Source organism: Ceratotherium simum, chromosome 38, assembly GCF_057802395.1.
Source record: "Ceratotherium simum simum isolate JZ-2026a chromosome 38, ASM5780239v1, whole genome shotgun sequence".
Lineage (NCBI taxonomy): Eukaryota > Metazoa > Chordata > Mammalia > Perissodactyla > Rhinocerotidae > Ceratotherium > Ceratotherium simum.
Window position 1 is genome coordinate 21,182,391 of NC_141937.1, and position 22,214 is coordinate 21,204,604.

The 22,214-nt window shown below is 43.8% G+C and overlaps 1 protein-coding gene across 2 annotated transcripts; it reads right to left on the reverse strand.

Annotated features, from left to right (window-relative positions):
* Nucleotides 1-206: 206 nt before the first annotated feature.
* On the reverse strand, nt 207-19,898 carry FUCA2 (alpha-L-fucosidase 2). Of its 2 annotated transcripts, none has more exons than XM_004440969.3 (7): nt 19,661-19,898; nt 14,949-15,136; nt 11,352-11,691; nt 9,064-9,274; nt 8,645-8,835; nt 3,366-3,474; nt 207-1,554 (listed from the first exon to the last, which is right to left on the reverse strand). In XM_004440969.3, exons 1-7 carry the CDS (start codon nt 19,870-19,872, stop codon nt 1,414-1,416), a joined length of 1,392 nt encoding a protein of 463 aa, XP_004441026.1. In that variant the 5' UTR covers nt 19,873-19,898; the 3' UTR covers nt 207-1,413. The 2 variants fall into 2 exon arrangements, with proteins under 2 accessions (XP_004441026.1, XP_087281296.1); XM_087425170.1 differs by lacking the exon at nt 19,661-19,898 and adding an exon at nt 19,491-19,621.
* Between the last annotated feature and the right edge of the window lie 2,316 nt (nt 19,899-22,214).

The window sequence follows — 22,214 nt, forward strand, 5'->3', positions numbered from 1 at the left end:
TCATTCTTAGGGGAGATCTGAATAGACTTCCTAAATTTTAACTAGGTTTTCAACTTCAATTTGCTCTAAGGCAAATAGAAGCAAATTTATTAATTTAAACTGGACTTCAAATTAGCCCATCTACAAAAATAGGCCCACAGCTCCAACCCCACACCCCACCTCCCCCAAAACAGCTGGAAGAATATACACTAAAATGTGAACAGTGGTCTGAGCAGTGATTTTTACTTTTGAGTGTTTCTGTGTGTTTTAAAATATCTACAGTGAACATATATCAGTTTTATTACCAAAAGGAAAAAGACAAAATTTTTTTATAAAAAGACAATTACTGTAAGCATTGGAAATATAGCACCTGTCTTAGCCTGCTAGGGCTGCCATAACAAAAGGCCAGACTGGGGGGCTTAAACAACAGTCATGTGTCTTCTCTCAGTTCTGGAGGTGGGAAGCGCAGGGTGTCGGCAGGTGTGGTTTCTCTTGAGGCCTCTCTCCTCCTCTCCTCTCTCCTCCTCTCCTCTCTCCTCCTCTCCTCTCCTCTCTCCTCTTCTCCTCTCTCCTCCTCTCCTCTCTCCTCCTCTCCTCTCTCCTCCTCTCCTCTCCTCTCTCCTCCTCTCCTCTCTTCCTCTCCTCTCTCCTCCTCTCCTCTCTCCTCTCCAGAAGGCCACCTTCTCACTGTGTCCTCACATGGTCTTTCCTCTGTGCTCACATCCCTTGCGTCTCCTCTTCTTATAAGGACACCAGTCGTACTGGATTTGGGTCCCACACTTACCTTAATGACCTCTTTAAAGGCCCTATCTCCAAATACAGTCATATTGGGGGTGAGGGCTTCAACATATGCATTTGGAGACACAATTCAGTCCTTAACACCACCAACTCCTGGCTTCTCTAAAACAAAAACCTCCACTTGTGAATCACACGTGGAAATAAGCTCAATGTGAAAAGACTTCGACAGCAAAGCACACAAGAGAGTTAGAACAGTCACAGGGGTAATTCAAGAAAAAATTGAGGGGGGGCCGGCCTGGTGGCGCAAGTGGTTAAGTGCACGTGCTCTGCTGTGGCGGCCCAGGGTTTGCCGGTTTGGATCCCGGGCGCGCACCGACGCACCACTTGTCAAGCCATGCTGTGGCGGCGTCCCATATAAAGTGGAGGAAGATGGGCATGGATGTTAGCCCAGGGCCAGTCATCCTCAGCAAAAAGAGGAGGATTGGCAGATGTTAGCTCAGGGCCGATCTTCCTCACAAAAAAGAAAAGAAAAGAAAAAATTGAGGGAGTAAGAGGGAAAAAGGGCTGAATTGCCTAAGTAATTACTTGATTTTTCCTGACCAATTTTACATTTGCTTTCTCCCTGTGCTACAATTCTAGAAACCTGATATTTCCTGGTCTTGGCTGTGACTGCAGCGTGAACCACTCGGCTGCAGATTAGGTCACATTCGTGAGTGCTAGAGTCCAGCCCCACTTGCAGGGCATCTGACTAAAGGTTAGACGTGGCAATTCTACCATCATGCCATTTTGCTTGCAAGGAATCCAGTTAAGTGGCTCTCCATGTCCCAGTAGTTTAACCTGAAATTAAAAACATATACACAGATGTCTCCAAACGTATCTCTTTGACTCACTCGCTTACTATTTTTGGGGAAAGAATGGTTGGTATTTCTTAAAAAGCACTATACACAGGAGACTCATTTTTTACTTTTATTTAGTGGTTCACAAGCTGTTTTAACCCTTGATCCAAATGAATCATACATCTGTCTTGCTCTTGTATTCTTGCTTCTAAATTACTCTCAAAAGTGTGCAGGAGTTGGGGAAGAATTGGAAAGGTTGCATGGAGTGTCAGAGTAGGGAAACGACTCTGGAACTAGTCTGCCCAACTAGGCCTGCCCAGTTCCTACACAGCATGTTTGGAGAAAGGCTCCCCTCCCTCAGCCAGCCACTCTTCCCAGATTTTCCAATAACAACCACTAATCAACAACACAAGTGTGATCAATTATTACTGTAATTGTTTTCTATCCTTAGTACTATGCTAAGTGAATTTTTTTTTTTTTGTGAGGAAGATCAGCCCTGAGCTAACATCCATGCTAATCCTCCTCTTTTTGCTGAGGAAGACTGGCTCTGAGCTAACATCTATTGCCAATCCTCCTCCTTTTTTTTTTCCCCCAAAGCCCCAGTAGATAGTTGTATGTCATAGTTGCACATCTTTCTAGTTGCTATATGTGGGACATGGCCTCAGCATGGCCGGAGAAGCGGTGCGTCGGTGTGCGCCCGGGACCCGAACCCTGGCCGCCAGTAGCGGAGCGCGCGCACTTAACCGCTAAGCCACGGGGCTGGCCCTAAGTGAATTTAAATAAGCAGTTTTCTACATGTTTACAGTTATTTTGAACCAAAAAACTTTGCTTATAAGTAGAGCAACACAAAAACAAAACCCACGAGGGGCCGGCCCCGTGGCTTAGTGGTTGGGTGCCCACGCTCTGCTACTGGCGGCCCGGGTTCGGATCCCAGGCACGCACCGACGCACCGCTTGTCCAGGCATGCTGAGGCGGTGTCCCACATACAGCAACTAGAAGGATGTGTAACTATGACATACAACTATCTACTGGGGACTTGGGGAGAAAAAGGGGAAAAAAAGGAGGAGGATTGGCAATAGATGTTAGCTCAGAGCCGGTCTTCCTCAGCAAAAAGAGGAGGATTGGCATGGATGTTAGCTCAGGGCTGATCTTCCTCACAAAAAAATAAAAAATAATGAACTTTTAAGTAACAATATTAATGGGGCCAAAGAGAACCTAGATAAAATAAAAAGATAATGTCATACCCAGGCCACTAAGCTGGAATTAAACTCCATCTTCTTTTCTGCCTGATCAACCACAGTGTTAGAAATGAAATATGGAAAGATGATACAAGGAAAAGCATATGGAAAATTCACATCCAAGGAAATGGACAATTTCTTAAAAATAAGCTATAGAATATGTCAAAAGAAACTCAATGCCGGATCTGATGGTTACAAGTGTTAGATAACCTTTCACTTTCTCCAAATTTTTTTATGTGTTCTGGGGTTGGATGTCAAGGAAAGAATCTAGATTCCAGTTTTATGAAAAGAATCATTTTGGATGCATGCAGTGAACGTGAACAACATAGAATGACTGTGAAGGATAATATCTGTTTTACACTGATATTCATGGAGATAATGCAGCTGTTTTATAAGTTTAGTTTTCTGGGAAATAAAAGAAAATTTTCAAAAATTTTGGCCAAACGTTAAAATTATTCCTATGAGGTATAAGAGGAGCACATATAAGGCTCTCCTTGAAGTTAAAAGTTATGTTTTCATCAGGATATACTAGTTAGCAATTTAAAGGAACAATAAAGATAAGATCCCCTCTTACCTCTGTTGCCCCCAGAGTAGCTTTGGGTTGGCCAAGAAACAGCTGTCTGGATGTGGGCCATTTGAGAAACATGGCATAGACCAAGTTTTCTTTAGGTTTGGATGTGTACCTGGTTAAAAGGGAAAAAAAGTACAGTAATATTTCTCATTATGGGTCAGGTCTGGAATTATTTTATAGAGATACTTCCATTTAGTAAATATTTACCAATGGCTTCTTTAATAGAGGGAAGGAAAAATAGTCCCATGGTAGCATAAAAAGCACCTAAAAGGGTTCTAATCCCAATTCCAATGTGTGTTAAGGGGAGGATTTCCCCATACCACCAAGCAATTCTCAGACACCAGCTCAGTGTCCTATAATTCAAGTCAATTCTGACACTACGTACCCAGACATGGTGTCAGATTCCACAAGTTGAGGGTTCAGTCCTACAAGACTGCCCCCCCTAATTCAGACGCCAATCACACAAGTCCAGGTTGTCACCTGGGCTTCTGACCCACGGGCTCTAGATGGGAGAATCCCTCTTGGGTTTGACTAATTTGCCAGAGTGGCTCACAAAACCCACAGAAGCATTTTACTTGCAAGGTGTGTGGGAAGGGCATGGAGCTTCCATGGCCTGTCGGGCATGGCACTCTCCCAGCACCTCCACTCCAAACCCCGTCCTTTTGGGGTTTTATGGAGGCTTCATTACATAGGTCTGATAAATTAAATCATTGGCCATTGAAGATTGGTTCAACCTCCAGCCCTTCTCATCACCCTGGAGGTTGAGGGTGGGACTGAAAGTTCCAACCTTCTAATCACATGGTTGAGACTCCTGGCAACCAGCCCCATCCTTAGGTGGGGTCCACAAGTCACCTCATTAACATAACAAAAGACACCTTTATGGCTCTCATCTCTTAAGAAATTCTAAGAGTTTTAAGAGCTCTGTGCCAGAAACAGGGTTGAAGACCAAATATATATTTCTTATTATAAATCACAATATCACAGCACCTCCCTCCCCTACTTCCCCAAAACTAAAAGGAAGTTCTTGGAACAAAGATTTTTCTAGTACTACTCTTCACCAAACTGTTCTCATGGAGCTGGAAATAGGCAGAGGAATTGAGCGAAGAGGGTAAGAATCAAGAGTAGCTGGCTTTCCACCTGCGGATTCAAATCTTCATATTCCTTCATTCCACAGATCTGTATGTCAACGCTGGGCTGAGTACCATGCTCAGTGTTAGGGATACGACAGAAAACAAGCACACTTAGTTCTTATTCTTAGGGAGCTTAGACTAGAGTGAGGAAGACAGACATTCAAAAATCACACAAATAATATAAAGTGTGACTTTGCTAAGCACTATGAAAGAAAAGGAAATTGAGACATTATAACAAAGGGATCTCTTTAGAGTAGACATCAACAAGATGCCTCTCCAAGAAAATGACATTTAATCTGAGACTTAAAGGATGAATGAGAAAAAAAGATAAGAGTAAGCTGTAGACAAAGAAAACAGAATTCGTTCATTTTCACTCAATTATTTGACAAATATTTATTGAAGTCTTGAAATGCGAATCCCCGTGTTAGAGCTGGAGATGTAGTATTGAACACAGTCCCTGTCCGCATGGAGCTCACACTGCAGTGGGAGAAATTAGAATGAGCAAATAAATATATGTCAGGTGCTGATGACGTGCTATGGAGAAAACTGAAGCCAGGTAAGGAGGAGAGAGAACATGCTAGATTGAAAGGAGGGACCTGGTTTTATTTTAAATAGAACAGTCAGGGAAGACCTCTTTGAGGAGACCTGAAGAATGTGAGGGAGAGCCACCTGGGTATCTGGAGCAAGAGAGAACCACAGGCACAGATGTCCCAACGCAAGAGTGTGCTTGGCCTGCTGATACACCAGCATGGAGGGCAGAGAAAGAAAGTGAGGGAGAGCAGGAGAGCAGACGAGATCACAGAGACAACAAGGAGCCAGTTTTTAGGGGACCTTGTAAGCATCTATAAGGCCTGGCCTTTTCTCTAAGACTGGAAGCCACTGGAAAAATGTGAGCCTGGGAGTGCCATAACCTGACTTATTATTTCAAAGGTTTTGGGACAGAGGGATTAAAGGGTCAAGGATGGAAACACAACAGTCAAGAAGCTACTGAAACAATCCAGGGGAGAGACCATGGAGACTAAAAGGATGAGGGTTGCCAGAGAGAGGATGAGAAGTGGTCAGATTCTGGATATATTTCAAAGATAAAGATGTTATTTGCTGATGGATTGGCTGTGGGATGGAAACGAGAGGGGAGTGAAGGACCCAAGGTCTTTGGCCTGACAACCCCCTGAAAGGATGAATCTGCGGTTAAGTGAGGATGGGGAAGACTGTGGGTGGAGCTAATTTTTAGAGCAAAATTTAAAAATTAGGACCTAAGTTTTGAACACAACAGGTTTAAGACGCTTATACTTCCAAGTGGAGATGTTGACTAGGAAGCTGAACATAGGAGTCTGGAGTTCAAGAAAAGAGGTCTGCACCCTAGAGGTCATCAGTATGGCATCTGAAGCCATGAAAATGGACGAGATCACCTAGGGAAGTAAGGTAAACGGAGAATAGAACTCCAAGGACTAAGCCTCTGGGCACTTCAGGGTTTAGTGGTTGGGAACCTGGAGTGGAACCAGCAAAGGAAACAGGAGGGCAGCCAACAGGCACAGTGAAGACAGAGAGAGACAGCGATCAACTGGGGCTGATGCCGCCGAAAGCTCAGACAACGGGCTGGGAACTGACCCTGGGCTTGGCGAGGGAGAGGTTACTGTGGGCCTCGATAGTGGACTTTGTGGAGTGTGGCGCGGACGCCTGACCAGAGGGGGTTCAAGAGAAAAACCACAGCAGGAAATTGGAGATAGCAAGTAAAAACAAATCTTTCAACATGTCTGACTATAAAGGAAAGGAGAGAAGTGGGAAGGTGGCTGGAAATCAAAGTTAGGATGGAAAGAGTACTTGCTTTAAGATGCAAGAAATACCATGTTTGCATGCTGATGGGAAAGGATCTAATAAAGAGGGAAAATTGAAGATGAGGAGCAAAAGGAGAGAATTGCTAGAACGATATCCTCGGGTGGATATTGGGATGGGATCCAGGACACAGGGGTTGGCCTTGACCGCCAAAAGTGAGATCATTTGACATTGTGTGTGTGTGTGTGTATGTGTGTATTTCTAGTCACATTTAGCTGCCCAGGGGCAGGCATGAAATAAAGTAGAGCTGAACTTTTTTTATTTAAAGCACTAAAGACCAAGTCTTTTTTTTTTTTTTTGAGGAAGATTGGCCCTGAGCTAACATCTGTTATCAATCTTCCTCTTTTTCTTTTTTCTCCCCAAAGCCCCAGTACATAGTTGTGTATCCTAGTTGTAGGTCCTTCTAGTTCTACGTGGGACGCCGCCTCAGCATGGCTTGATGAGCGGTGCGTAGGTCTGCGCCCAGGATCCGAACCAGCGAACCCTGGGCCGGTGAAGCGGAGCACGTGAACTCAACCACTACACCGCTGGGCCAGCCCCAGTAGAGCTGAATTTCATCAAAGTTAAGGTTTTAATCAAAGTCCTGTGAGTACGACAGAGGGAGAGGGCGTATGCAATGGAGTGACAGGCTACAGAATCTGACCTGGATAAAGAAGAGGAAGACATGAGAGGGCTCAGGGAGAGACAGAGTGATAGGAACAAAGATGGTGTGATCAGTGGATTACAGATCGCAGCAGAGGCTGAAGTGCTGTGTGGAGTGAGCTGAAATAGAAGAGGTGGTGGTTAGACGGCAGAATGCTTCAGATTGAGATCATGGAAGAGGTGCCTTTATTGGTGAGGCAAAGTCTAAGGTTATGACCAAGAAAGAGGGCAGCGAAGCAGAGTGGATGAGATGCCCAGAAGAGAGGAGGGACGGGAACTGAGGGGCCAGCGAATTAGAAGAACTGTGAATACGGACATTTAAATCACTTAAGTATCTGGGGGCCAGGCCAGTGGCGTAGTGGTTAAGTTCGAGCGCCCTGCTTCGGCGGCCCAGGGTTCTTGGGTTCGGATCCCGGGCACCAACCTACGCACCACTTATCAAGCCATGCTGTGGCAGCGTCCCATATATAAAGCAGAGGAAGATGGTAGCCCAGGGCCAGTCTTCCTCAGCAAAAAGAGGAGGATTGGCAACAGATGTTAGCTCAAGGCTAATCTTCCTCACCAAAAAAAAAAAAAAAATCACTTCAGTATCTTGGCTTTTATCTTTACTTACTGAAAGAAAACTTCATGGAATAACAGTTAATGATTGAGAGGTCCCTCATCATTTTGCAGTGATTATGAAATCAGACACCCTCATAGTCACATATAAACCAGGAAGCAAATTCCGAAACCAGATTTAAACTAGCCTCTGTGAAATGAAGGATTGGGGCTGGGTTCTCATCATGGCTTCTCCCAGACCCAACATTCTGAAATTCTTCAACTAGTTGCTTCTGTCTAGATTGCTTTACTTTATTTTCTTCAATGAGCGGACAATTTTCAAGTTATAAGTCAAGTAAGATCAAAGAACAACCTTCAGTCCAACCTCTTGATTGATACTTGAGCAGGCTGTACTCATATTGGTGGCCACAGAAGGTGAATTTCTCGAGTTTCACTCATAATCCTCTTATTTATGTATGTTGAGACCCCACATCAGAAACCATCATATCTGCAGTTTGGTTCAGATGCTCATTGGCACACGGAACCTTTCACAGCTCAGACAGAAGCCTGAGACAAGGCTTTTAAAGAAGATTCTAGTTAGAAAAGAAATTAGCAAGCTAATTTTAAAGAAACTTCAGGTTTAGTTTATTTGAATCATATGAACAAGTTACAAATTTTTTAATCAATTAATTAATGCCATTATTTGGGCTCATTTTTAATATTTTTTTCTGCCCTTCGGCACCTCTTCTCTGGTAATTTGATGTGATGTAACATGGGCAAAAGTTAAAACTTACTTAACTGACTAAACAGAAGTCTCTCTTTTGAATTAACCACTCAGCATTTTTCATGTTTCTCAATGGCTTACAATTTTTATAAGAGCTGACTACTTTTCACTAAAATTTGTCTGCCATTAGGAGGCATCTAGAGATGATTTAAGCTCAACTGGATAAACAATAAGTGTTCAAAACCACATGAGTCTCTTCCCCTTCCCTCTCTTTACAGTAAATAAAGTTTGGAAAGTGTTTTATAGAGGTAGGCATTCATCCAATTTCATTTTTATCCTACTTTTCTCTTTATATCTGTGAGAAATTCTGAACACCTTCCCCTGTGAAACAGTACTTGGTGACAAGAATAACTTACCACACATCCGGGGTGATAGTGTCATTCTGGGATCTCCAAGTGTGGGTTTCATAAATGGCCTCTCCATTCACCTTTAGCCAGGTCCCCATTTGCCTTAATCGCTCCTCAAAAACTGCAGAAATGGTGCCATCTCGTGTGGGCCCAATATTCATCAAAAGATTTCCTCCACATGAAACTGTTTCTACAAGTTGCTATATAGTTTTTAGAGAGAGAAAACAATTCCATCGTGAATGTGTTAATACGTCGTATTTATGGACTTATACACGCATATATAGTCACTATCCAGGAGAACCAACATAGACGATAGAATAATGTCCCGTGTTCACAGGCCACTGAGCTATATACATTATAACAAATAATTCTCACACACGTACACTATTAAGAATGTTACCACAATGGTCACAAGGCATTTTACGTACCTTCACCAATTCTTCGATGGTAAAATAGTCACTGATCCCAGCATCCCTCCTGTAGCCCCAGGAAAACTTGTCTATTGTCATACAGTTTTCCCATTTATGTGGCAAAAGATGTCCTGGGTTGTAACGGTCACTGCAGGTATAGTAGCCACCGTGCTTACAGATGGTACCAGCTCCCCAGCGGTCATTGGTGACGACTGTGTCCCGAACAGGGCTGAAATGAAAAGTATAATTTTTTTTTTTTTTATGAGGAAGATCAGCCCTGAGCTAACATCCATGCCAATCCTCCTCTTTTTTTTGCTGAGGAAGACTGGCCCTGGGCTAACATTCATGCCCATCTTCCTCCACTTTATATGGGACAGCATGGCCTGACAAGCGGTGCATCAGTGCGTGCCCGGGATCCGAACCTGGGCCACCAGCAGCGGAGCGCAAGCACTTAACCACTATGCCATGGGGCCAGCCCCAAAAGTATAATTTTTTTAAACAGAAAGTAAGACTTGTTTGACGTAAAACGAAATGTCAAAAAACATTTGACAGGTCTGACTGAAGAGGTCTGACTGAAAAGAGGTCTGACTGAAATCCGCTGCTGAAAAATAACCATAGCAGAATGTAACGCAAAGCCCATGGTTTTCACATCAAATAGACCCAGGATGATTGCAGTTGTGGCTCTGTCACTTTCTAAGCTCCCTGTCCTAGAGCAAGTGACCTAACTCCTCTGAATAACCAATTTCCTCATCTATTATTAGAACAGAAATAATTTATGTAAAACACCCAGCCCAGTGCCCAGCACAGATAGCACTTAGAAGAGTATTATACTGTTATTTGAAGCTTCTCCCCATATTGTGAGTGACAGCCAAAACTGAATGTACACTCAAGACATTTTTCTCGCCCATGACTGAATAATCTCAGACATATTCTAGCCTTTCTCTTTCCCTTACAGTTGTGCCTAATATAGAATAATCTCAGCCAAGTCGACTGCTGTCATCATGGAATTAATTCACTGTGGCTTGAAATATCCCCACAACATTATTTATCACAGCAGGTGGCACCTCCTGCCCCTCTCCACTTAGAGGGGACAGTTTTGATTCACAAATTGAAGTGGACGGCTCCCAGTCTTTCCCGTTGGAAGGAGTACCTGGAGAAGCTGCTGTTTTAAGTATCAAGAGCTCTCCAGGGGCAGCCCCGGTGGTGTAGTGGTTAAGTTTGTGCTTTGTGCTTCAGCGGCCCGAAGTTCACAGGTACGGATCCCTGGCGAGGACCTACACAATATTTATCAAGCCATGCTGAGGCGGCGTCCCATATAAAGTAGAGGAAGATGGGCACGGATGTTAGCCCAGGGCCAGTCTTCCTCAGCAAAAAGAGGAGGGTTGGCAACAGATGTTAGCTCAGGGCTAATCTTCCTCACCAAAAAAAAAAAAAAAAGAGCTCTCCAGAGTACAGTCATGTGTTGCTTAATCACAGGGACATGTTCTGAGGAATGCATCCTTAGGTGATGTCGTCATTGTACGAACATCACAGAGTGTACTTACGGAAACCTAGATGGTATAGCCTACTACACACCTAGGCTATATGGTACTAATCTTATGGGACCGCCATCATCTACAGGGTCTGTCGTTGACTGAAACATCATCATGTGGTTCATGACCATATTTGTATGTGTGCCCTCTGTGGGCCCAGGGAACACAAGCAGAATGCCCCGACTTCATAGCACAAAACCGAGTACCTTCTAGTTCCAAATGTAAATTTGGTCCATACAGTTGAAGCCTAAGAGAGGAGCTCAGTCAGAACTCCCTGTTCTAATGGGGCAACCTGGAACATGCTAGAAAGCAATAGGAAAAAACAGGAAGAGCTAAGAATGCTGACCGTGAAGGAAAGACAGACAAGGGTGACATGACTGAGCAGCAAAGATTATCAAAGGGTCAGAGGATAAAAAGAAGCAGTTAGAGGAATTGAAAAGCACGTAATCAGAAACAGTGATGAAAAAACAGAGTGGTCCCCAAATAGGAAATGAAAATGGGGGACCCACAAAATTAACGTCTTCAAAGTCCTTGATTCCGTGATTTTTAGTCTGATTTTAAAATCAGACTATTGAGTTGTATTTGAATACTGATTTGTAACTTGATTATTGTGAGTAAATATTGATATATCTAATAAGCATGATTTATAATAATTGCCTCCCCCATACCACAAATGAGCCTGAAGGGAAATCTTTCAAGAAGCAAGGGAATTAAAATGTTACACATGTATTAGGAACGTGTAAGGTTACCCCAGCAATGGAATAGCGCACACACCTTTCATTATACAACCAGGCTAAGAAGCCCGTGCTGTTCCAGTAGGCATCTGGGGCCCCTCCATCGCCATCCGACCACACGACCTCGGGCCGATACTCATTCACTAACTCGTAGAGCTCAGGCAGGGTCTTAGAAACTGGAAATTGTCGCTTGTGGAATGAACTGAATTTATCCTTCAGGAAGAGTGGGTGAAACCATTCAAAAAGGGAATAGTAGAGTCCAAAACGCAGGTTAGTCCTGTTCCTAACAGCCAACTCTAGTTCCTTGACGATGTCCCTCTTAGGCCCCTCGTCTACAGCATTCCAGTTCCACGAATACTCCGAGCCCCACAGGGTAAAGCCTGTGCCATCATATGAAAAACCATGTAAGCATGTCAATTTTATTCTAGTCAGTTTCCACCTATGCAAACACCAACACAAATCAGAGAGTACACATGATAATTGCTGCTACACACAACTGCTTTATGACAGTCGTCTTCATGGTATATATTCCGCTTTGATAGGAGAAGCAAATGAGAATTTAAACAAGGTGGAACCAAGATTTTTAAAAGTAACTCGCAAGGTACCCATAAGGTCTGTATAGTCCGATCTATCTCCTATTTCCTTCTGAGACTATAAGCTCCTTGAGGGACAGCATCACGTCTGCAGAGGTCTCTGCTATATCCCCACCCAACTGCTAGTGCAGAGTCTAGCACAAAATCGACAATCAACATTAGCAGATCACAGCTAAGATTACAGTACAGTCCTTGGTTTTAGGATTACTTATTTTATTAGAGTGTAATTTTTAGAACACTGGCGATCCATGTATAGTAGGAAATCTCCTTTAGCCTCACTATTCATTTAACCAGGGGGGAAGGGCACTATTCCCTAGAGGTTCTGTACTTTAAAATACACCCACCATTTGTAATCTCACCCTACTCTACTGTCATAAGCTTGGATGTTGCTCTTTAAATTACCTAAAAGTGAATTATCTACCAATTAAATGGGTAAGAAAAATGTCTGCCATTATACAACCACTTTGAAATAATTCATTTTATTCTTTTGTGTGTGTGTGTGTGAGGGAGATCAGCCCTGAGCTAACAACCGTGCTAATCCTCTTTTTGCTGAGGAAGACCGGCTCTGAGCTAACGTCTATTGCCAATCCTCCTCCTTTTTTTTTTCCTTCCCCAAAGCCCCAGTGGATAGTTGTATGTCATAGCTGCACATCCTTCTAGTTGCTGTATGTGGGACGCAGCCTCAGCATGGCCGGAGAAGTGGTGCGTTGGTGCGCGCCCGGGATCCGAACCCAGGCCGCCAGTAGTGGAGCGCGCGCACTTAACCGCTAAGCCACCGGGCCAGCCGTGAAATAATTCATTTTAAAAGGAATTTGCATTTAGATTGCTGGTTGTTCTATATAAAGATATTAGAAGTGATATATAAACTGAAATACTTAAGAAATAATATAAAAGCCTCAAAATTTTAGTTAGTGCCTAGGAACATAAGTACAGTTTGTGCGTCACTTAAGGACGGGGATACGTTCAGAGACATGCATCCTTAGGCAATTTTGTCGTTGTGCGAACATCATAGAGTATATTTACACTAACCTAGATGGTATAGCTTACTACACACCTAGGCTATATGGTGCTAATTTTATGGGACCGCCGTCGTATATGCGGTCCATCATTGACCGAAATGTCGTCGTGCAGAGCATGACTGTATATTGTGACTGTCCTACCAAAATCCAAAAGAATCTTTGAGAACAGACATATTTAAGGTGCTTTTGGTGAAACACTTTACTCTTGTAAATTAGGACAAGTCTAAGGTGGACACACTCTTTAGATTCATTTTTTAAGAAGCTTTTAAAACAGCTCACGCTTGTTCCAAAGATGTTTGTGGTAAGCTTCAGAGCACTGTTGATATTTAGTCCTATTCAAAATGTTTCAACTTGACAGGCCCTAATGTCAGGCAGCGCAAAATCACATGGGTCTTCGGTTCAGAGCACTCCTATAAGCTCACAGTGTTCTTCCTGCCTAACCGAGGTCAACGGGGTCTTTTCCATAAGCAATGAAAACATCAGACAACATGGGTCCTGGAAAGTTTATAAATGTGGGCTACATCATCTGTCCTCACAGTATGACTAAGAGTTGTTATGTTTTTTTTTTTTTAAATAAGCTCACTATGTAATACTTTGTGCCAGCTTGGAGAAGTTCCTAGACATCAGGATATCCACATGTTCGCACGCAAATACACTATAAATATCCATCTCAGCAGGAGAAACATCTATAGGAGAAAATCATTAAGCCACTAGAATGTGGCCAAAGGGAAAAATATTCTAAGATAATTCCAGATTTTTGGTTCTGATTCTTCCCTCCTACTCCCCTCCCTACCCCTGCTCTCCCCCTCATCCCTGGAGAAAATAATGTGGCAAAGTTTCTTATATCAAGGCAAAGATGGTCACACAAAGAAAACTGTCCAGTGAATTAAGGTGAATTTGGAACAATAAGAATTTGTTGATGCCTTCTTGATCTTATAGGTACTGGAATGGTAATGGGTGCAAGCCATCCTATTCATGTCCGAGCACTGTGATGGTTAATTCTATGTGTCATCTTGACTGGGCCATGAGGTGCCCAGATATTTGGTTAATCGTTCTTCTGGGTGTGTCCATAAGGGTGTTTCTACATGAGATTAACATTTGATTAGGTAGACTGCATCAAGCAGACTGCCCTCCCCAATGTGGGTGGGCCTCATCCAATCTGTTGAAGACCTAAATAGAATAAAAGGCTGAGTAAGAAAGAATTCTTTCTCTCTGCCTGTCTTTGAGCTGAGACATCGGTCTTCTCCTGCCTTGGGACTCAGACTAGAACCTACACCATCCACTCTCCCGGTTCTCAGGCCTTTGGACTTAGACTGGACCTGCACCATAGGTTCTCCTGACTTCTCAGCCTCCATAATTGCATGAGCCAATTTCTTATAATAAACCTCTTTATATATACTCTACTTCCTATGGGTTCTGTTTCTCTGGAGAACCCTAATACGACCACTGTGTTTCCTTTTAGATATTCTTCCACCATCTCTGATATTTCTGGGCACCATTCCAGTTCCATAATCCTTTTCCTTCCAGGTGATCTGTGTCACCTTCATCACTAGCAAATTGTCCACCATTTGGCCATCTAAGAGTTGGCCAAAAGCGCAGCCAGGTATGTTGGTAACGACGCAAGACTACAGTGGCACAACCCCCATGGTGCCTTCCCAGAATGCATGACAGAGGTGGAATGAAAGGAAAGAGAACAATTCCAATCATAAAGTTTGACCTGCAACCCACATCCCACTTCAAATAACTTTAATCAAATCTTGGAAATATTGTTAAAGATGCCTATAACAAAATGTGATCATTTTTCATTTTTTCTCTGTGGTGTGGAAGGTATGATCTTTCTCTCTTCTTAATTGGGAGGAACACGTGGTCCCTTAAATTATAAGCAAATGTCAGTAGCCACTTATGTTTGCTCCCAAGAAAACACTCTGATTTCAGGTGGATCAACTTGCTTTAGTGTCTTCTCCAAAAAAACTACTTTATGTTTCGTAACCATTATCAGGGTTTGAAAATGTTGCACTTACTTACCTTCATGATGTTTGGATGTTAAGACAACGTATTTGGCACCAGAAGCCTGAAAAATATCTGCCCACTGGCTTGCATTAAAAAATTTTGCTGTAAATAGTGGTCCAAAATCGCCATATTTGAAATCAGGAGGGTAATTATTTTTCATAAAATCCACAAACTTTGGTATCTTTTCCTGTTGCCAATACCACCTAAAGGAGAGAAACGGAGACAGCACGTGAACATTTGAAATAATTGCTCCAGCTCCTTTTACTAATTCCCCTTACTCAAATGTGACCCAGATTCTCTTTCTCCCTTCCCCATTGGTATGACTTTGCCTTAAAGAAAGCTTAAACCCAAACTTCCCTCGTTTTCCATTTATCCCTCTGCGAAATCCACTCAGCTTATACACTAGAACATTCTAGACAACCCAGCCACCCATTCACTCTTAATTCTTCACTTTTATTTAATTTTATTTGTGAGGAAGATTATCCCTGAGCTAACATCTGATGCCAATCCTCCTCTCTTTGCTGAGGAAGATTGGCCCTGGGCTAAATCCTTGCCCATCTTCCTCTATTTTATATGGGCCACCGCCACAGAATGGCTTGACAAGCGGTGCATCAATGCGTGCCCAGGATCTGAACCTGCGAACCCCAGGCCACTGAAGGGGAGCGCGCGCACTTAACCACTACACCACCGGGACGGACCATTAATTCTTCACTTTTAAATTGCAACGTGTAGTATGTATCTTGACATAGCTAGTCCTTTGTAATATAGGTGAGGAAGTCTTCAAAAGGAAGGCTACATGTCTAAAATATAGCCTGCACCTATTATATTCATTAGCAGAGAACAAGTGGGGGAGAAGGCAACAGTAAAATTAAGAAGATGCTGTTATTTTAATATATGGACACAACCTTCAAGGATTACTTGTTATCTGTATTTATTCTGGGCAATGGGGCCTAAACTGCCTAAGCAAATCTTCATGAGGAAAGCCATATCTAAAACATAATTATACATTTTAGAGAAACATAGCGTAACTATCCTCATGAAATAGACACAAGCCTCATCTCTGACCTGTCTTCCACTTTTTTGCATCACTTCTTTCCTAAGAGTGTTTCTACAGGATGAGCAAATCCATAATCAGCACTCCATTCCCAAAGATGAAGAGAAGGTTCTTCCTGCTGAGAAGACGTCACTGAAGGACATATGTCACAGGCACTATGGTTTGCCTGCCCAAAAGTCAGGTACAGACCTTCCCAGCCTCCATCGCAGCTCCAACATGGACACATGACCCAAGCTGGCCAAGGGGGAAGCCAACTTGGGAGATTCTGGAAACAGTATCCTCCCTAATGAAAAAGAAACCGGCCTTCCTGCCTTTGGACAAGGCTGTGTAAAGTGATGCCTGGCCACCATTATGTAACCATGAAGGGACAAGTCAATAGGCTGAGGACGACAGAAAGAGCCTAGGTCTTTGATTTCATCATTAGCCAACTACCTTTAAATTTCTTGTTGTGTATGATAACAAGCCCCTATTATTACGCCTTTTATTTGGGTTTTCTACACCTTAAAGTGAATCCTAATTGATCCATGATGTTTTTTTACCTTTTAAATTGAACCACAAAAAAGAAATGGGGACAGTCAGAAAGTTGAATAGAATAAGGGATTTCTCTTATTTTCTCCTACCACAGTCTATTATTTTGTTTTGTGTGTGTGTGAGGAAGTTCAGCCCTGAGCTAACATCCATGCCAATCCTCCTCTTTTTGCTTAGGAAGACTGGCCTTGGGCTGACATCTGTGCCCATCTTCCTCCACTTTATGTGGCACGAGGCCACAGCACGGCCTGACAAGCGGTGCGTCGGTGCACGCCTGGCATCCGAACCAGCGAACCCTGGGCCGCCACAGCAGAGCACATGCACTTAACCGCTACGCCACGGGGCCGGCCCCTACCATAGTCTATTTGAACTTTTATTCTCTACTATGATCTAGAGTCACTTCTCAAATTTTATATTAATAGAAATGAAAAGAGGCACTTACAGTAAACAGCCCATCATTTTATTTGGTTTTGAATTGCCATTAAGGACAGTTGGATATAATCATCTCTACTGTTATCTGTCCTGAGTCAAACTGGGGTGGGGAGCAGAGGTTTAGAGGGGACACAAAGGGAAACTATAGATAATTAAAGAATCTTCTACAGGGTTAATGCACTTCCAGACCATCAAAAATATACTCTATTTTGTTTTTTGGGTTTTTTTTAAAGATTGGGCTAGAGCTAACATCTGTTGCCAATCTTCCTCTCTTTTTTTTTTCCTCCCCAAAGCTGCAGTACATAGTTGTATATTCTAGTTGTAGGTCCTTCTAGTTCTTCTGTGTGAGCCACGACCACAGCATGGCTACTGACAGATGAGTGGCATGGTTCCATGCCCAGGAACCAAACCTGGGCTGCCAAAGTGGAGTGCACTGAACTTTAGGGGCACTAGGGCTGGCTCTCTCTTTTGTTTTAAGTATCTTTATTGTTCTAGGTCACAGCACAACCTTGTGTTCATTTGTAGAAAATGAAAAGCTAACCATTGCAAATAAAATGACTCAAAACTAGCTGTTTTTGGCAGAGCACGGCTCTCAATTAACAAACATCAAATCCTCTTCCAGCACAAATGAATATTTACCTAATCTTTATGGTTGAACAAAATAACAAAGTATAATTTATTATATCTTAATATAAACAGACGAAAATCTGTTCATTTACGTACCTAGCTAATCTGAAACATTTCAAAAACAAACTCAAAATGCCTTACAACACAAAACTTGCAAATAAAGATTTATAACATCCTGAAGAAAGTATGTTTGATAATACACGATAAAGAAAGAGTCCCTTGTTTTACAAGTTGATTTCAAAAGAGTATATGACTAGTACTCCATAGCTTACACAGTTCTTTTACATGAACTGGTCTAACTTAATAAGAAAGTCAATCTCTTTGTAGAAAGTGGTACAGTGTATACAATATAATGTTAATACAATATATAGTTTATACTCTGTATTGTATGTACTATATATTGTATATATTAAATTTGATGTACACTATGTATATAGTATAAAGTAGATTTAAGTACAAATACTCATTGCTTATTTTCTTATTGTACTTAGAAATATATGTGTGTATAAATATACATATTATATATGTATATATATACACATATATATGAGATGAATAAATGACAAGCAATAGGATATATTGGAATATATGAGGAAGTCATTTGGTTTAAAACTAATTCATCCTGATCTTGTTTTTCCAAAAGGTCTTATGTGGCCTGTTGAGCATGCATTGACATCTGCTTTAAACATTTACAATGTCCCAAAGACCACAATGATGCCCTTAAAGATGGGGATGCGTCTTCCCCCATATTGGCGTTCCCTTGAGGATAATTACCAACCTGCTGTGCTCACCTCGTGACCACCCACCTGCTGTGCCAGCAAAGCAACGTCATGACTATTGTAAAAGGGACATTCCTGTCATATGTGATGTATGTTCTTTGTTCGAAGATGGTGTATAACCCGTCTGTACACTCCGCTTCTTTGGAGTGCTTCCTTCCTTTATGAAGGTACTCTCCTGGGTCCTTAGGGTTGGCTCAAAATAAACTCACCCCAATTTTGATTTATAGATTGATTATGAATTATTTGCATCAACATATATATACGTATTTGATAACACTTCTATCTTGAAGAACTGAATACCTGAAATATTTAATCAGGAAAAGTATGTGAAACAGTTCAAAGTTGTAAGAGATACCATGCACATTTTTACAGAGATCTCAAGGCAAAACCTAAAGAGCAATTTTTTTGTGTAGCACTTTCGTACAGTAGTCTATTAATATTTAGGGTTTTATTTTTTAGGGTAACATTCTAGAACCCTCTTTTAATTCCTAGAGCCTCACATGGCAACATTTTAACATTAAAAAGCCAATGCAGGGGCCAGCCAGTGGCACAGTGGTTAAGTTTGCACGCTCTGCCTCGGTGGCCTGGGGTTCGCAGGTTCGGATCCAGGTGTGGACCCATGCACAGCTCATCAAGCCACGCTGTGTCAGGGTCCCATATAAAGTAGAAGAAGATGGGCACGGATGCTAGCCCAGGGCCAATCTTCCTCAGCAAAAAAGAGGATGATTGGCAACAGGTGTTAGCTCAGGGATGATCTTCCTCGCCAAAAAAAAAAAAAAAAAAAAAAAGCCAATGCATGCTCAAATGAACAGACGTTTCACATACCCATAAGTTTATGTTTTAACTGTACTGCATGCAAGACAACTGAAAATTGGCAGACAGCAGCAGAGCAGCCAGGGGACATCGGGGCTGGTCTCCTGGGACAGTTTAGGCCCAGGCTTCAGCGCCCATCACATGACCCCGCACAAGTCGATTAATTTCTGCCGTTTTAGTGACTCAGTGGTTACAGTGTGATAACTACAACTTGATACGTGCCACTATCAAGACGCTGAGAAGCCAGAGCCGCCTTAAGTGTCTGACAACCACCGCAGTCACACAGAAGAAAAGTTCAGTGTTCTTCCAGGACGAACCACTTACACAGCCAACTACACGCTTCACTCCCGGAAATGCTCCACCCGGCTCACACAGCCGGCGGCGAAACTGACCAGGGGCCAAAACTACGAGGCACAGGCGACGGGCTGGGTGGTGGGTGGCTGGAGGCCGGGGACAGAAGCGGGGTCAGAGGAGACGGAGAGGGGCGCGCTCACCAGAACCATTCGCTCCCGAAACTGGGCACGGAGAACACGCCCCAGTGCACGAAGATGCCGACCTTGGCCTGGTCGAACCAGGCGGGCAGCGGGCGCGCGTCCAGCGACTCCCAGGTGGGGTGGAAGCGCGCGGCGGGGCGCGGCGCGGGCAGCAGCGGCAGCAGCAGCAGGGGGAGCGGGAGCGCCAGCGCGGGCCGCCCCGGGGGCCGCATGTCCCCGCGCCCTCGGTCCGTCCGCGCGCTCGCGCCGCCTCCCGGGCGCCCGGCCTTCCGCGTCCCCGCTGTCACCTGACCGAGCGGTCCAGTCCGCGCAGCACGCCCCCTTCCCCGCGGGGGCGGGAGCGGCCGCTGTCCCGGGCGCCGCAGCCGGCTGACCCCAGGAGGGCTGCACGCTCAGCTGCATGACTAAGGAGGCCAGCCTTACCCCAAAGCAACCCCGAGGATGCTTAGCTAAAGCTCCCAATCTGTGCGCTTTGGGGAGACAAATCAGCCTGGGTCAGCCACCTGTGGGAGCGCCTTTCCACTCCAGACGCACGACCCCTACAGAAACCTCCCGGAGGCCAAGGCGGACCCTTTCCCGGGTCATCCAGTCCTTCCCAGGCTGGAGGATTGGAAACAACCTAGATCATTCCTAGCCTCTGCATTTTCTCCCAGAAGCTTCTGTGTTAGACCTGTGGCTGTTCAATCTTGAGTCCGTATCAGATTGTGGGGGATCAAAATTGGCCACCCCAAAATGTGTCTCTTTGCCTTGATAGAATAAAAGACTGAAAGAAACTTTGACCTTCCCACTAACTGCCTAAAAGAATTTAAGATAAAAAGACCTGTCCCCAGGACAGGCCAGCACCACAGATAACTCTGGGTATGGGTAGACTGTGAGGGTCCTTGCTAAGCCCATTCTTATCTACCAAACATTTGCTTGTCCATCTCCAGGTGAATTGCCTTCCTTCCCTTTGAAGTCCCAAACCACTACCCCCAACATCCTCCTTTGTCTTTAGCTGAAGATGATATTTAAACTGGCAGCTTCAGCCATTCTGGTGAGCCACTCAGTTTTCCTGGGTCTCTCCCATGTACTCATGTTATAAAGCTTGGTTTGATTTTCTCCTGTCCTCCCCTACAAGGTGAAATTCCCAGAGTTTCCAGTTCAGGTTGGGGCCCCGGGATGAAACCGCTAAACAGTTAGCCACTGAGGATTAGGTAGCTAGTAACTAAAGTTCTTTTTGCAGTTACTAATTATAGCTTTCAGTTGTTCACCCTCCCGATGTTAGCTGTGCTTCTCAGGCAATGTGCTATCCGACTCCCACTAGGTTGCTGTAGATGACATCTTCCTGACACCTGGGTCACCATGGTGGTGGATGTTTGAGCTGTTTTTCAGGAATTAGGACCCCTTGTCCAGTTCAGGCTGGTTGAGACCACCAGCCCATCAACTGGGCCTGCGCAAATACTCAACAAGTGATCTTTTTGACATCAAGGTGCTAAAACTGCCCCCCTCAGATCATGAGGTCGTGGCCATTTTGTAAACATGTGTCTTATGAAGAGGCATGAAGTTTGACTACGCTTGTGCAGATCATCAGTTACCGCACCTCTCCTCACCTCCAATCATCTATCTCCACATTTCAGAGCACTTTGCCCTCCTACCCCGTAAATATCCCTGAGCGCCCATTTTGGAGAAGGCAGATTTGAGATTCGTTCTTGGGCTTCCTCTCTTGGCAGCCTCGTGATTAAAACCCTCTCTCTGCTGCTATCGCATCATCTTGGTGATTAGTTTTCTGGGCGACAGGCTAAAACGAACCTGGTTCCGTAACAAAGATGTGCATTTCTTTCTTTCTTTTTTTTTTTTTGCTGAGGAAGATTGGCCCTGAGCTAATATCTGTTGCCAATCCTCCTCTTTTTGCTTGAGGAAGATTTGCCCTGAGCTAACATCCGTGCCAATATTTCCCTATTTTGTATGTGGGTCACTGCCACAGCATGGCTGACAAGTGGTATAGGTCCACACCAGGGGAACTGAACCTGGGCCTCTGAAATGGAGCATGCTGAACTTAACCACTAGGACACGGAGCTGGCCTCAAGGATATGCATTTCTAAGCAAGTCCTAGGTGATGCTGATGTTACTGGTCTGGGCACCAAACTTTGAGAACCACTGCATTAGAAAACAAAGTGATGTAAGACAAGTGAAATCAGTGGCATGAATGTTTAAGAATCTGCAGGCTTGGAAAAAGAAGCCAGAAACTTGGAATGATTAATCAAGGGACATCATCAGAAACTCACCTCTCCCCCTCTTAAATGCTTTCAGAGTAAAGCCAGAATCCCCACCTCTTCTGCTCTTGCAAAACGCCTCTCATCTTTCAATGGGCCAGTTCAAATGTCACCTCCTCCCAGCTTTCTGTCACCACCTTCCCTCCTAGATGTTTTACTCCCTCCTGTGTGTTCCCATTAATCTTATCCCAACCACTAATATAGGATTCCATGGATGGTTGGTAGTTAGGTGGATACAGACCTCATTTCCCATTAGGCTGTGAGCTTCCTGAGGGCAGGGATAGGACCTTCATTTCTGTAGT

Coding starts and splice junctions, on each gene's coding strand:
- FUCA2 (XM_004440969.3), bottom strand. CDS start 19,872: ATGCGGCCCCCGGGGCGGCCCGCGCTGGCGCTCCCGCTCCCCCTGCTG. Junction 9,275..11,351: donor GCCTGGTTGTATAATGAAAG/GTGTGTGCGCTA, acceptor TTTTCATTTCAG/CCCTGTTCGGGACACAGTCG. Junction 8,836..9,063: donor CCATCGAAGAATTGGTGAAG/GTACGTAAAATG, acceptor AAAACTATATAG/CAACTTGTAGAAACAGTTTC.